The 12989-nt window shown below is 39.6% G+C and overlaps 1 protein-coding gene across 1 annotated transcript in view; it reads right to left on the bottom strand.

The window, feature by feature from the left end:
- The window catches only part of nnt (nicotinamide nucleotide transhydrogenase), a 30349-nt gene extending 18001 nt beyond the window's left edge, over positions 1–12348 (bottom strand). Inside the window, exons 1-11 of the mRNA XM_083929211.1 lie at positions 12297–12348; positions 9825–10040; positions 5788–6017; positions 5446–5663; positions 5148–5235; positions 4917–5005; positions 4321–4508; positions 3867–4000; positions 3575–3766; positions 1924–2077; positions 21–182 (exon numbers count right to left, since the gene is read on the bottom strand). Of these exons, the coding sequence (XP_083785337.1) occupies positions 21–182; positions 1924–2077; positions 3575–3766; positions 3867–4000; positions 4321–4508; positions 4917–5005; positions 5148–5235; positions 5446–5663; positions 5788–6017; positions 9825–9978 (1609 nt within the window). The 5' untranslated portion in view covers positions 9979–10040; positions 12297–12348. The remainder of the gene's footprint in view (positions 1–20; positions 183–1923; positions 2078–3574; positions 3767–3866; positions 4001–4320; positions 4509–4916; positions 5006–5147; positions 5236–5445; positions 5664–5787; positions 6018–9824; positions 10041–12296) is intronic.
- Between the last annotated feature and the right edge of the window lie 641 nt (positions 12349–12989).

Genomic DNA, 12989 nt, shown 5'->3' with positions numbered 1-12989 from the left:
CACACTAAAACACAACTAACCTGAGATAGCGTTGGTGACAGACATGAGTGGAGAGTGCAGAGCCGGAGTGACTCCCCACACTGTGTGGTATCCCACAATGCCGGCCAGACCAAAGGTGGTGACGATCTGAGTGAAGGCGGCGTTGGGAGCTGACAGACCCAGACCCAGCAGGGTGGCAGCGCCTGGTTGAAGAATTTAAAAGAGAGCTATTGTAAAAACTAGAGAGCTTGAACAGTATATCTGGTGGCAGAATTTGCTGAAATAAAAGTAAAAACAACTGAGATAATTAACATTTGATGTATAGTACATTTAGAATCAGACATTTTTATTCCAGTATAGTGGTTCCCAAACCTTTTTGGCTTATGTCCCCATAACACGTGTAATGTCACTTCTGCTTTTAACCCTTTGTGCCATCTTGAATATATCTATGCGTTATGAGCCCAAAGAGATGACAGCATATATTCCCCAACAATGAGCACATTTTCTTTTCTGCAAGATGTGGTATGAACTTGACCACCCATGATGTCCTTTTTTCCTGTTACATCCACAGACGGGTATAATTATCAGTCAAATAGCAATTTGTCTGGTTTCATTTGGTTGCGTGTAACAAACTGTCCGGTGTAGCAACATGAGCTATCAATATCTATGACAATCAATCTAAAATGACCAAAATGACTGTGTAACGTGCCACGCTAATAATCATGTAACCAGCACAAAGAAAGTTCTCAAGAAAGAGCGGCCAGCACCAGCCGCTCTGTGGCGGTGTTAAGTAGAAAACTACTCAAGCACCTAAACAATGTGTGAACCACATTAACTGCATGTGGCGCACTTTCACAGAGCGCTGTGTGACACCATGGGAACCACTCGCTACAGCGCTACTTCAAACGCACACTCAGCGTGACACTATTTTTTACAACGCGCACTTCCTGACACTAACAGGGTGTCTGTGTGTGTGTCACTTCTCGCCTCTTGTTCACATTCCAGCAGTGACCTAAAAAGCTGATTATTAACCTATGCTTGACCTTCTGGTGGACCTCCTTCCTTAAAGGAACTGTTCACTCAAATTAAAATTACATTTTTTCTCTCTTACCTGTAGTGCTATTTATCAGTCCAGATTGCTTTGGTTCAAGTTGCCCACAGATATCGGCCGTAGCCATGTCTACCTTCTTCCAAATATAATGGAACTAGATGTCTATCCGCTTGCCGTGTTCAAAACGGCAAAAAAATACATACATGATCATACAATAACAGGTTGTGAGCAGTTTCATGGAGGAACTATTTTCTTTCTACCAAACTACGCCCACCAACCGTATCACTGCGCTAAAGGAAGCATACTCATGGTAGTAAGGCGCAAACATTAATGGCGTCATCCTCAGATAAGCTGTAACATTAGCTAACTCACTGAGCTAGCTAGCTCTCAAACTATTAGCTAGAATATTTTTGTTGATATTTGTTATTGTTGGTAGCTAAAAGACATTTATGGGTCATTGCTGTTTCCCAATTGCTACAATCGACAACAAACTTGGTCTGCGGTTAGTTTTCCTTCCGCGCAGTTATACGGTTGGCAGGTGAAGTTCGGTAGAAAGAAAATAGTTCCTCCACAAAACTACTCACAACCAGGTTTGTGGATTATCTCTAGTAACCCGGGCTATGATTTCTGGAAAGAAACATTGCTGTTGAGTTAAAAAATATAATTGTTTTGATGCTTTGAGAACCAGCTAAGGGCCATCTACTTCAATTATATTGGAGAGAAGGCAGGCATCTCTATGGCTGATATCTCGAACACTGGGCAACTCACCAAAACAATATAGATTGATCAATAGCTCTACATGTAAGATGAAAAACTGTCCCTTTAAAACGTTCAAGTTCTCAGATTTCTGTACGTATCAAGCAAATCTAAATTTAAGGGCACATTTAACTAACCTCCGGTGTACATGCCAGCAGTAGTGAGTCTAGCCCTGAAGGGGGAGATTTGTGAAGCCTTCTCTTTCTCAATTTCCTGGACGGACTTGGGTTTAGGAGGAGCGGCAACAGGCATTTTGTTAGGCTGGGGAGCGGGGAACAGGTTCGTTCCATTCTGGAGGTGACAAAAACAAAGAATGGTATGATGGGAAAGAGAGGAGGAGGGAAAAAAGAACAAACGGATAGCTCAATCAATCTTTCCTAACCACCATATTAATGGCTTGGCTTTTCGATTTATTCCCTGATCTCATCACCTGATGGTGTACAATGTCCTCTGTTGCGTTTATAAATATGGGAAACATTAGACTCTGCTGTCAAGATCAAAGTAAGCAAACAAATTACAAGTTAGCACAGTAAGAAATATCTGCATTTAGACTTTTCTTAGATGTGTGATCATTATTGGGATCAGATCATGAGTCAAATTACGAATGGAAATATATCTTTTTGCTCCAAAAAAAAAGGAACACAGTCTCCAATGATCTATGATTTAGGACATATACATGATATAAGAGATATAAGGCCAGTACTGATATCCACATCCAAGAGTTAAAACAACAACAACAGTAAAAATAAAAAAAAATTGTACTATTTTTTTCTTTTACCTAACAAACATTTACATTACATCTGCAGAAAAATGTAACTGGAAATGAGAAATGAACTTGTGAAACCTAAATAACCACACAGAAAAAGGGGGAGCCTTTCTTAGAAGAAAAGTGAAAGTGAGAAATGTGTGCTTGTATGCAGGTACTTTAAAGGCACAGAGAACACAAAAGGGTCTTGCAGCTGCTCTGGGTTAAGTGTTTTAAGCTCATTGTTCTTCCTTAGGCAGCATCAGATGTCCCTTTACCAGTACATTTTTTAACAAGCCAATAGTGGCCAATAATATCAGAAATTCAATTATCTTAAATCTGCATGTTAAGGCTGTGATATTAGAACAGCATGAGCAAACCATTATTTGGAGCTTATAAAACAGATAAAGGCTTCAGATGATTCAAGTTCTAAAGTGTAATGAATTAACAAATACCCCAAAACAAATAGTGTCTCCAAACAAGTAACATGACTCTAATTTGGACAAATTAACTTATAATTAAGTCATTAAAAAAATTGAAAGCTGAAGTTATAATAACATTATGCAAATGTTATTAAGGTGTAAAACAGTATTGACAAGTCTAATTTAGAAGTCATTTACTACTAAGCTAAAGTGTTTGCTATATAGGAACATTTTAGTACAATTATGTAAAAATTATGAGGAATCTACTTCTGACTAAATAAGCAGAGAGCAATGCACAATGACTCTTATATTAGAGGTTATCTTTGCCATGTCTTTTTTGTTCTGTGTGCATCTTTGTTATCATATTAATGCCAATAAGGTTTATTCATGGGACATGACTCTATTGGGAATGGTAAAGATGCTCTTAATTGAAAGTGTGAGAAGATTGTTTGCTCTTAGGGTGACACCTAGTGACAGTGTCTATAACTGCATGGATGATGAATTTTTTTTTTTCTTCTGTGCTGCAACTCGAGTATCACCTGAGAAATGTGTGTGACATCTCAGATGTACACATACACAAGTGTTTGTTTCGGCTGCTGCTGGCCACATTAGGCCACGTACCTGCATGACGACAGATCCCCTGACAACGTGATCCATGGTCCCGTAGTCAAACTCTTCCTTGACGTCCAGGAAAAAGTTGTCCTTGTCAGGGCTGATTGCCCGCATCAATTTAGTGATGTTGTTGGAGTAGAGAGTGCTGGACTGTGTGGGCAGACGGCTCGGCAGGTCTGTGAAGCCGATATGGGTCACTCCCTAAAAAAAACAAAAAAAAACATAATACCCTTAAAAGACAATCAACAGTAACCACACATGTTCTGTGTTTTTGGTATGGGGAGTGAGTACGTGCGCTGACCTTGTGAATAGACAGCTCTCCAGGTACTGTGGTCTCAATGTTTCCTCCAGCCTCAGCAGCCAAGTCCACCACTACTGACCCATCTTTCATGCTCTCTACCATTGGTTTGGTGATCAGGATGGGTGCACGCCTACCTATGATGGAAACACAGACATCATAGGCATTATACCTACTTTCCCCAAGAAGTGATACATATTCACTGCAGCTACTGTCGATACTTGACTATGTAGAAAAAAAAAACACTGAAACCAACGGCGTAATGGAACAAATGTGAATCTGTTGTAAAATATGTTCCTCTAATTATTTTAAATGTTCCCGACTGTTCCTTTTTATTTCTAAATGATCTGCCCAGAATACTTGTCTCACATTTTGTGATTTTCCAGATATTCCACAAAATTTTGTTTGTTCACCTTACTTTTTGCACATTCAAAGTCAAACGTTTGTCTGTGCATACCTGGGATAAGAGCAGTGGTGATGACAATGTCCACTTCCTGACATTGTTTAGCAAACAGCTTCATCTCTGCCTCTATGAATTCCTTTGACATTTCCTTGGCGTAGCCTCCTTGACCCTCTCCTGACTCCTTAAAGTCCACCTCGAGTGGCTCTGCGCCCAGTGATTTAAACTGCTCCAAAGCTGCGGCTCTGGGAGAGGGAGGAGAGGTGACTTCTTAGTCAGGCAGAGGGAAAATATATCTGCTACACTGCTGGAGTAACGGAGTTGCTGATGGCATGATTATTAAAACAATGTAAGTCTGTTCGCCGCAAAAGGACTGAAGCTATAATCTATAGCAATCAAATCATGCGGATATTGTGAAATATTGTCATTCCTTTATTATCAACTCATTGTCCCAAAACACATTTTGCAGGATTGCCTTTACTGCTTGCTGCCATTACAGTTGTCATTCATTTCAAATTTAACTAATCTGATCATAGTAGCAGGTAAATAACATTAATTTCATCTAATTCTGCACTTGTACTCAATTGAATCTTTCAAAGAGATTATTAATTCGATTTGCAATCCAGACATATAGTATAATATCAAAAACAAACCTGGTGTCAAATCCTCTGACGATGGCACCCATAGCTCTGGCAGAACCGGCTGCTGCCAACCCAGCCACACCGCCTCCAATGATCAAAACCTATTCACAAACACATGAAATAGTTTGGGATGCGGCATGTATGTTAAGACTGACTAGGACACATTAACTTTGACCATAAAACTTCTATTCTTCGGCATCAAGAGAGAGGCTTAATACAGAAACACAGACTCGTACTACACACCTTTGCAGGTGGCACTTTCCCCGCTGCTGTGATCTGTCCAGTAAAAAAGCGACCAAAGTTGTTAGCTGCCAGAACAACTGACTTGTACCTGAAATGATGAGAGAGGAAAAATAACACAAGAGAGAAACATGGAGAGAGTGAAACGTCAAGCAATAAGGACATACATATGAAATGTGCATGTTTAAATATGTTCAATTAAGACATTGTAAAAATATTCAAACAGACAGTAAAATCTTATCAACGAGTCATTCAAGTTGCCCCCTCCTCCTCCCCCGCCCCGAAGTCACTGTGCACATACCCTGCGATGTTTGCCATTGAGCTCAGTGCATCGTAACCCTGGGCGATGGTGACTCGGGGCACCTGGTCCATAGCCACGACAGTTGCCTTTTTCTGGGACAGCATGTCCATCAGCTCGGGGTTCTGAGCTGGATAGATGAAGCTGATTAAAGTGGCCGCTTCCTTCATCAGCTCCACCTCATGGACACCCAAGTCGGGGTTGAAAACAGGAGCGCGCACCTGGAAGCAGAGATATTGGTTGAAAAAGTTTTGGATGGGGGGATAAATATCTTGGTGGGGGGGCTTGGTGAACTGTCAAGTACTGCAACTATCAATTCCCCTCCACCCTTCACTTAAATCCTACCTTAACCAGCACATCAGATGACAAGACATCTTTAATGTCTTTAATTGTTGCTCCAGCCTGGGTGTACTGTTCATCAGGGAACTTGGAAGGCTCTCCGGCTCCGGACTCCACGACGACATTGAAGCCCTGTTTGATGAGTGCCTGGACACCAGCAGGAGAAATCGCCACCCGACGTTCATTCTGAAAGATTTCTTTGGGGACACCGACTGTGAGTTGTTTGTAGGAAATACCTGCAGAGGCAAAGAGAAACAATACAGGAGACTGTTACCTAAGTGACAAAACAGCAGAAAGATACACAAACAATACACAGTATGTGTACATACGTACTCATAGATTTGTATGAGTACGTAGTATGATAACTACGTAATCATAGTACGTATGCTTGATTGATCCATTCAATCAACAAAAATGATTGAATGGATCATTGACACTTTTCACTTTCCTGAGTCAGAGCTGGCAGAATCTCCTCAGGAAGCAGCTATGAGTAGAGTTAGAACTGCGTTTAACATAAATACTGTACTATATGCAATGTCCCTTGTAGGCAGAGAGACAAGGCCAGTGTCCAGCAACAACAGTAAGACTCTTCAGCCACGTTACTTGCTCTATGACACTGTATTTAGTTCAGTGCATTAGCATGCAAACAATTGTTATTTAGCACTGAATACAAACTACAGCTGAGGCTGATGGAAATGTTTTCAGTCTTGCAGGTATTTGGTCATAAACCAAGAGAAATTATACCAAAAAATCATGAATGTGTCGACCAAACGTTCCATCCATTGGGTAGATATGAATCTATAAGTGGATACATGAAAACTTTGACCTGCTATTTGCACATGAAGAAAAGTCAAGGGATCGCCAAAGTCATTAGGATTTATTTTGGGAATCCTAATGACTTTAGGGATCATGAATGTCTGTACAAAACTAGTATAGTTATAAAGATATGACAATCTTCTTGACACAATATTGTTTGCAATTTACAAGTAGAATGCTTTTATTTGGTTGTCTGATATTTCTGCTCTTTAAAAATGACCTGATTCAACATGTGAGAGCAAAAATAAGCTTATAATGAGAATAAAATTGGTAAAGGGAAGATACAAAGACAGAAACATAGTCAAGTGAGATACAATGGATATGACACTGAACTATTATTATTTTCAGCCAGTTCATTCTCTGTGTCTTTTTAAGTACAGTGTCCAAGTGACAGACGGGTCACATGTTGTGTCGGCTCCTATGGAAAATTCCGCTGCAACTCTTTCCCTCCGTCTCCTTGTCTATACATAAACACATGAGCCTCTGACAGGCCGCCTTTCCCCTCACCCTGCTGTGGTGACCCATTCCCTAGTAACTTTTGTTTTATGAAAAGCTCCACAACACAAGTCAAAAAACTGGTTGCCAGATATTTGTTACTATAAACCAGGAGTCGCCACATGCCACTGTATGCACTGTGCGTCCCATTTGTTTTCTGCCACCAAATTTAGCGCAGGTAACAATCAGTTTAATGTGAATAGAGTGTGAGAGCTGGGTAGTCTATCATGTGACTAACATATTACAAATTTTTAGTGTAGATTTTGCTCAAATTCAAACAGATGCACACAACCGTACCTACCATCATAATTTGGGGCTGGGCGATAATTCAATATGACCATTTATCACATTCAATGGAATGGTATCCTGATTAAATCATATATTCAGATTGTGAAACACAATTAAGCCATGTATATTTATAACAGCAAGCACTAACAAGCACATACTAACTCAAAAACCTGCTGTGAAATATTTTCGGTTTATATTTTGGACTTAAGTTCTCAAAAAAATTAGCATTTGTCATTTGTTACATATTCAATGTACACAGTAATATACAAAAATAGGATTCACCATGTTGTTAGACTCTTAACATGATGTATATATCGTTATCCAGATATGAAATGCCCTATATTGAGAGGTAAGATTTCGGCCATATTGTCCGGCCCCTAGGGTACCATAACCCTTAAAATACTAATTAGTGCAAAGAAAGCATGCACGAAAACTAAAAAGAAGACTTCTAGCAAACAAACATTGATATGATGCAGGATTAAAATATTTAAAATTCAGCTTTGTAAATTATTTATGAGAAAGGAAATGCATTCACCTATTTTATTAGGCCTTATGGATACAAATAATGTGCCTAGATAAGAAACGCCTAAAACAAATTCACATTGTATCTTTAAGGTCATGGACACATTTTGAAAAATCCCAGTCCCCCTCATTCATTTCAATGAGGTAAGAGTGATGTGTCACCATTTCGACACAATGTGAAAACACGCTAAGTAGCTAGCACCTGCTAAACATGAAGCATAATTACTGTTTTCATGTCATAACACTAATCCCATAATCAAGCATCTTCAGTACATCTAAATTGGTAGTGCTTGTAAGTTTGAGAATGGCAGTAACAAGTCAGACACTGCCTCAGTCTTTACTGTATGTCTATAGGCTCCTTAGAGGTCAGAGCATAAGCACATCTATATGAAGTGGGGCGTGTTGTGTTCCCCCTCCTCTACTGGCCTGTAACCTGATACTTGTGTGTCCAGAATAGACGCTGCCAGCTGTTACTGGCGCTAGCTGAACTGCAGGAATGTCAGCATGAACCTGCTCATGAGCACCTCTTAAATATCCACCTCCACATCCAGAGAAATGTTGACACAATCATGAACCAAGCACAGACAGACGTGAAGCACCTGCAACTAGCTGGGACTGGCTTTCCAGAAAGACACACAACAAACACATGCACACACACATACCTTCTGCCTGCCTGTGTACAAAGCAAGGGCAGGAGAAATGGAGAATAATACCAGAGGGCGGCAGTACCCTAAATGTGACCCTGGGACTGAAAGTAAATCCAGGTAGCAACGCTGACCTCTAGAATAAACCTTTAAGAAGAGTTTGAAAGGAAAGACATCCTCTGTTTGGTTTTATTTATCTCAACCTTGTCTAAAAAGAGGATCACCTTTACACCATTAACAATGAAGAAAATGAATAAACATGCAACAATGACGGCGACAGATTTGCTGCCCCAGCTGTCAAGGACAACAATAGGAATAAACATACTAATGGGTTCACTGTAATGCTGAAAACCTGCTCTGTCGGTATTCATGTAATGAGTATGTTGCCACCTGCCATATTGCTTCTGATACACAAGTACATGAGAATTTACACAGAAGCTACAGGTGGTGTGACATGCACCTGTAAAAAAGGAGCTAGGTCAGGCAAAATGTGATCATGAAACAGCTCAAACATACATAGTTTTGTACTGGAGCATTTTTTCTCCAAAGTTAGGAAAATGTACACTTTATGGCTGCTTTTTATACCCGTCGGTGCCCACCATCCACTTGGAACCATGGGAAATCATGTTCATGCAACAGTGTTTTTTCTAATTTAAAGTAAAGTTCAATTAATGTATGAATCATTTGGTCAATAAACTGTCCTGCCCTTTTTTCCAAGAGCCCAAGGTGATGTAATAAAATTGCTTGTTTTCTCTGATCAATGACAGAGAAAATTACAAAATCTTCACAACAGAGAAGCTGGAACCAGAGAACGTTGATTTTTTTTTTTATTTGAAAAAAAAGATTAACAATTACTTTCTTATCAAAACAGTTGCAGATCTTTCCATTCAAGGTCGCTTTGCAGCCCTTGCTTGGATGGGTTATCAGCTATTTATCAGCTATATTATCAGCCAGGTAAGTAGTCAAAAAAGAAATCATTCAAACTAATTTCCAGTCTATAGTATCACACTGATCACTTATGATTGATGCTAATCTCATTAGGTTATAACGTGCCAACCAATGCAGGCATGCTGCCAATAAATCAAATGTCCAAGACCTGGCAAACTATCATAATGTTTAAGTTTGGAAACATTGAATTTAATCAAGGAAGGCTGGAAAGGTTTTAAATATACCATCAAAATTGATGTGGCATTAGATGCTTTCTATAAATGGTCCTATTACATATGCCCATGCCAAATCACAGTGAGCGTGTGTGTGTGTGTGTGCGTAGTGTCTTACCTGGACTGGCACATCGTCCGAGAGCTTGATGAGTCCTGAAAAAGCGAAGGCATGATGATTTGATAGCACTGCCACTCTGTAACTTCACGCAGGAAACACCGCTGAACAAGGGGGCCGAGCAGCTGGCCGCCACAACACGTAGGAGGCTCGCCATAGTGCACACACACCCGACACTCAAGCACCAGGAGGAGCTCAACAGGACAGACAGCACCCCTCCTGGGAAAGAGACAGGTTGGAGATAAGGGCACCAGCAGACAGAGAGGGGAGGGGGGGTTATGGATAAAGAGGAATAACAGGAGGATGAAATTGTGTGAAAGAGAGGGAAGACATATCTGTGAGTGGCAATATATTTATCCATCATTATCTGCTTTCAATTCAATTGCACATCACATACTCGCAAAAGTATGTACTTTAAATTGTGCCCACAAGTCCCACAGAAATACTGTGTCCTACCATTTCCCTTGTAGGTCAAACACACACTTATGACTTATGTTTATGCAACAGGTTACACATTTTCCTACATGCATTAGTACACAAATCCCCAAAAATGTTTTGGCTGCTGAAGGCACATTAGGTAGGTACATTTTTGTACCATTTTTAAGGATAAAAACCCCACATCTTTAAACCGCAGCCTACCGAATGACTCTAAGCACATGACACAGCCTGAGGGATATGTTTACTTTAAAAAGGGAGATAATGGAACTGGGATAGACTGGGATAGCTTGGCTGGTGTTGTAGGGTTTAAACTAGAACTGACCGGCAATAAATTCCAGAGGGCACAGGGTAAAGAGACTATTAAAAGGTCAAAAACAGGTCGATTTGAGAGGCAAAACCCTAAGTAAAACAGAAAACATTAAACACCACTACTCATTAGTGCTGAAACAACAGTCAATTATTCAAAAATATAGCGTAATAATAATTTTGATAATCATTTAGGTTGTTCATCAAGGAAAAATACAACAATATATCTAATAGCCTACAGAAATTTGCTGCTTTACCCTTTAAAATAACACAACATGTTCAGGTCTAAACACTAAACAATTAATTGACCAATTACAACAATAGTCTAATCAATTGGTGATAAAAGAAATGCCAGTTGCAGTCCCAGAGGACATTACCCACAATGCAACGGAGCACAAGGGCAAAATAAAATCTTTGGCTCATTGTAAAAACTGTGTGTACCAACTGTGTCCCATTTACACCGTGTAGTTGAGTCAAGGGATCAATATCTAATCATTATTCAGTCAAAGTGCATTACCATACCAACACATGCAGCAGATGTGTAAGCATTGTCAAGGTAGACTGAATTAGGTCATGTATTTTGCTTCAATCATTCAATCTGTCAGAAAATAGTGAAATACAGTAGGGATCGACCGATATGGCTTTTCTAGAGCCGATGCAGATTTTCCATCAGCCTTAGCCGTTGACCGATACGTCCGCTTTTCTTGAGCTGATATTTGGAGCCAATACTGCTTTTGCTCCCTCAGTTTACATCATAATAAATACACAATGATGATAATAAATGTTACGAGTCTCAATTAAAAAAAAAGAAGAAGGAACATTTAGTGAACATAACAAAGGCGCCTTCAGTGACACTGGGATGCCTGTGGACGTCTGACTCTAAATAAAGCCAGGAAAAAACATATCGGCTTATAATATCGATTTATCACTAAAATACAGTCAAAGTCAACGTCTTTAAGTCCCTTGTTTTGCCCAACCAACAGTCAAAACCCAAAACATATTCAATTTACAATATAAAACAAAACAAAACTTATATTTGAGGAACTGGAAAAAGGATGTTGCTTGAAAAATAAATGTATTTACCACTCGTCTAAAACACAAGTACTATTCAAGCAAAACCAAGCTGTAGTGCAGACAGGATTAACACAATTGATTTATCGCAGTACAGCTTGTGTTGTGTTCAAGACTCTTAGTTCATGTCAGAAAAACTGACGCTACCACGTCAACAAAAAAAGTATCGCGATGAATCACACGGATTCATCCAGTTACTCAACAATAAAGAGGATGAACACGGCATTATTATTGCCAACGTTTGTTGCTTTGTCCTGAATGTGGCGGTTTAAACCCGGGTCAGCATTTGTTTCTCATAAACCTCTGGTTAACGGCATCTTTTAACGTCCATGACCCAATAAATAGTTTAAGTCGACGACCTCTACGCTGTGTGACACCCAGAAAACCTAAACCGAACACATTAGTGGATTAAACGTGATTATTATGCAGCCAGCTGCAGCCTGCCATTTCTCTCTTTTTGTCTGCAAAACCCGTCCGGGGGTTGAAGGCTAACATAAAGCTAGCTCGCGCTTTAGCCAGCACACATCGCACAATACACATCTGCCTCGTGCATTGAGGCGACGCGGGACTCAAAAAGCCCCAAGTACATACGCGCAGAGATGCAAACGGAATCAAATGCACGTTGAAAAGTGAGAGTGGGAAGGTTAGTGTCGGACTGACCTCTGAAAATAGTCCTGGCTCAGTGCAGCACAGGCGAACTGTCTCTCTGTCGACCCGGAAGATGTCTGGTGAAAGCGGCTGACATGGCACTGTTATTGGATCATATGAGATGATGCATGAGAGGATATCCGATCACTTCTGATGTGCACTCACAGCCGAGGCAAACGGTCAATATGGGCACGACGAGCCATACGTATTATACATTATAAGCCTTAGTAACTAGCATTGCATCAGTTGACAGTAACACTAATGTTCATATTTGTTGTTATTATCCCTTAACATGATCAGTTAATATAGAGGACTAAACATGACTTAAGTTTCAATAAATAAATGATTAAACAAATGCATAAATACATGTAGAAATAAATACACAAATAAATGTATATATAAATTAATGAATGAATAAATGTATAAATAATTAAATGTTTTACATTTATTTCTACATGTTTGTTCACCTACGTTTGTCTATTTCTGTATTTCTATGTCCATATGTTAATGAGGTAGGCGGTCCCATTTGTTCACGCATTAATTATTTATTCATTTATTTCAGCATCTATTTTTTCATTCATTTATCTATTAATGTGTTTATGTCTGTTCTTATTTATTTGTGTATTGCTGCATTTATTTATATAGCCCTGTATTTATTTATACATTAATTTATGCGTTTATTGTATTTATTGAGACTTAAGTCAT

Source organism: Echiichthys vipera (genome assembly GCF_963691815.1).
Source record: "Echiichthys vipera genome assembly, chromosome: 16".
NCBI lineage: Eukaryota > Metazoa > Chordata > Actinopteri > Perciformes > Trachinidae > Echiichthys > Echiichthys vipera.
This window is presented reverse-complemented; position numbering and strand designations above follow the sequence as displayed.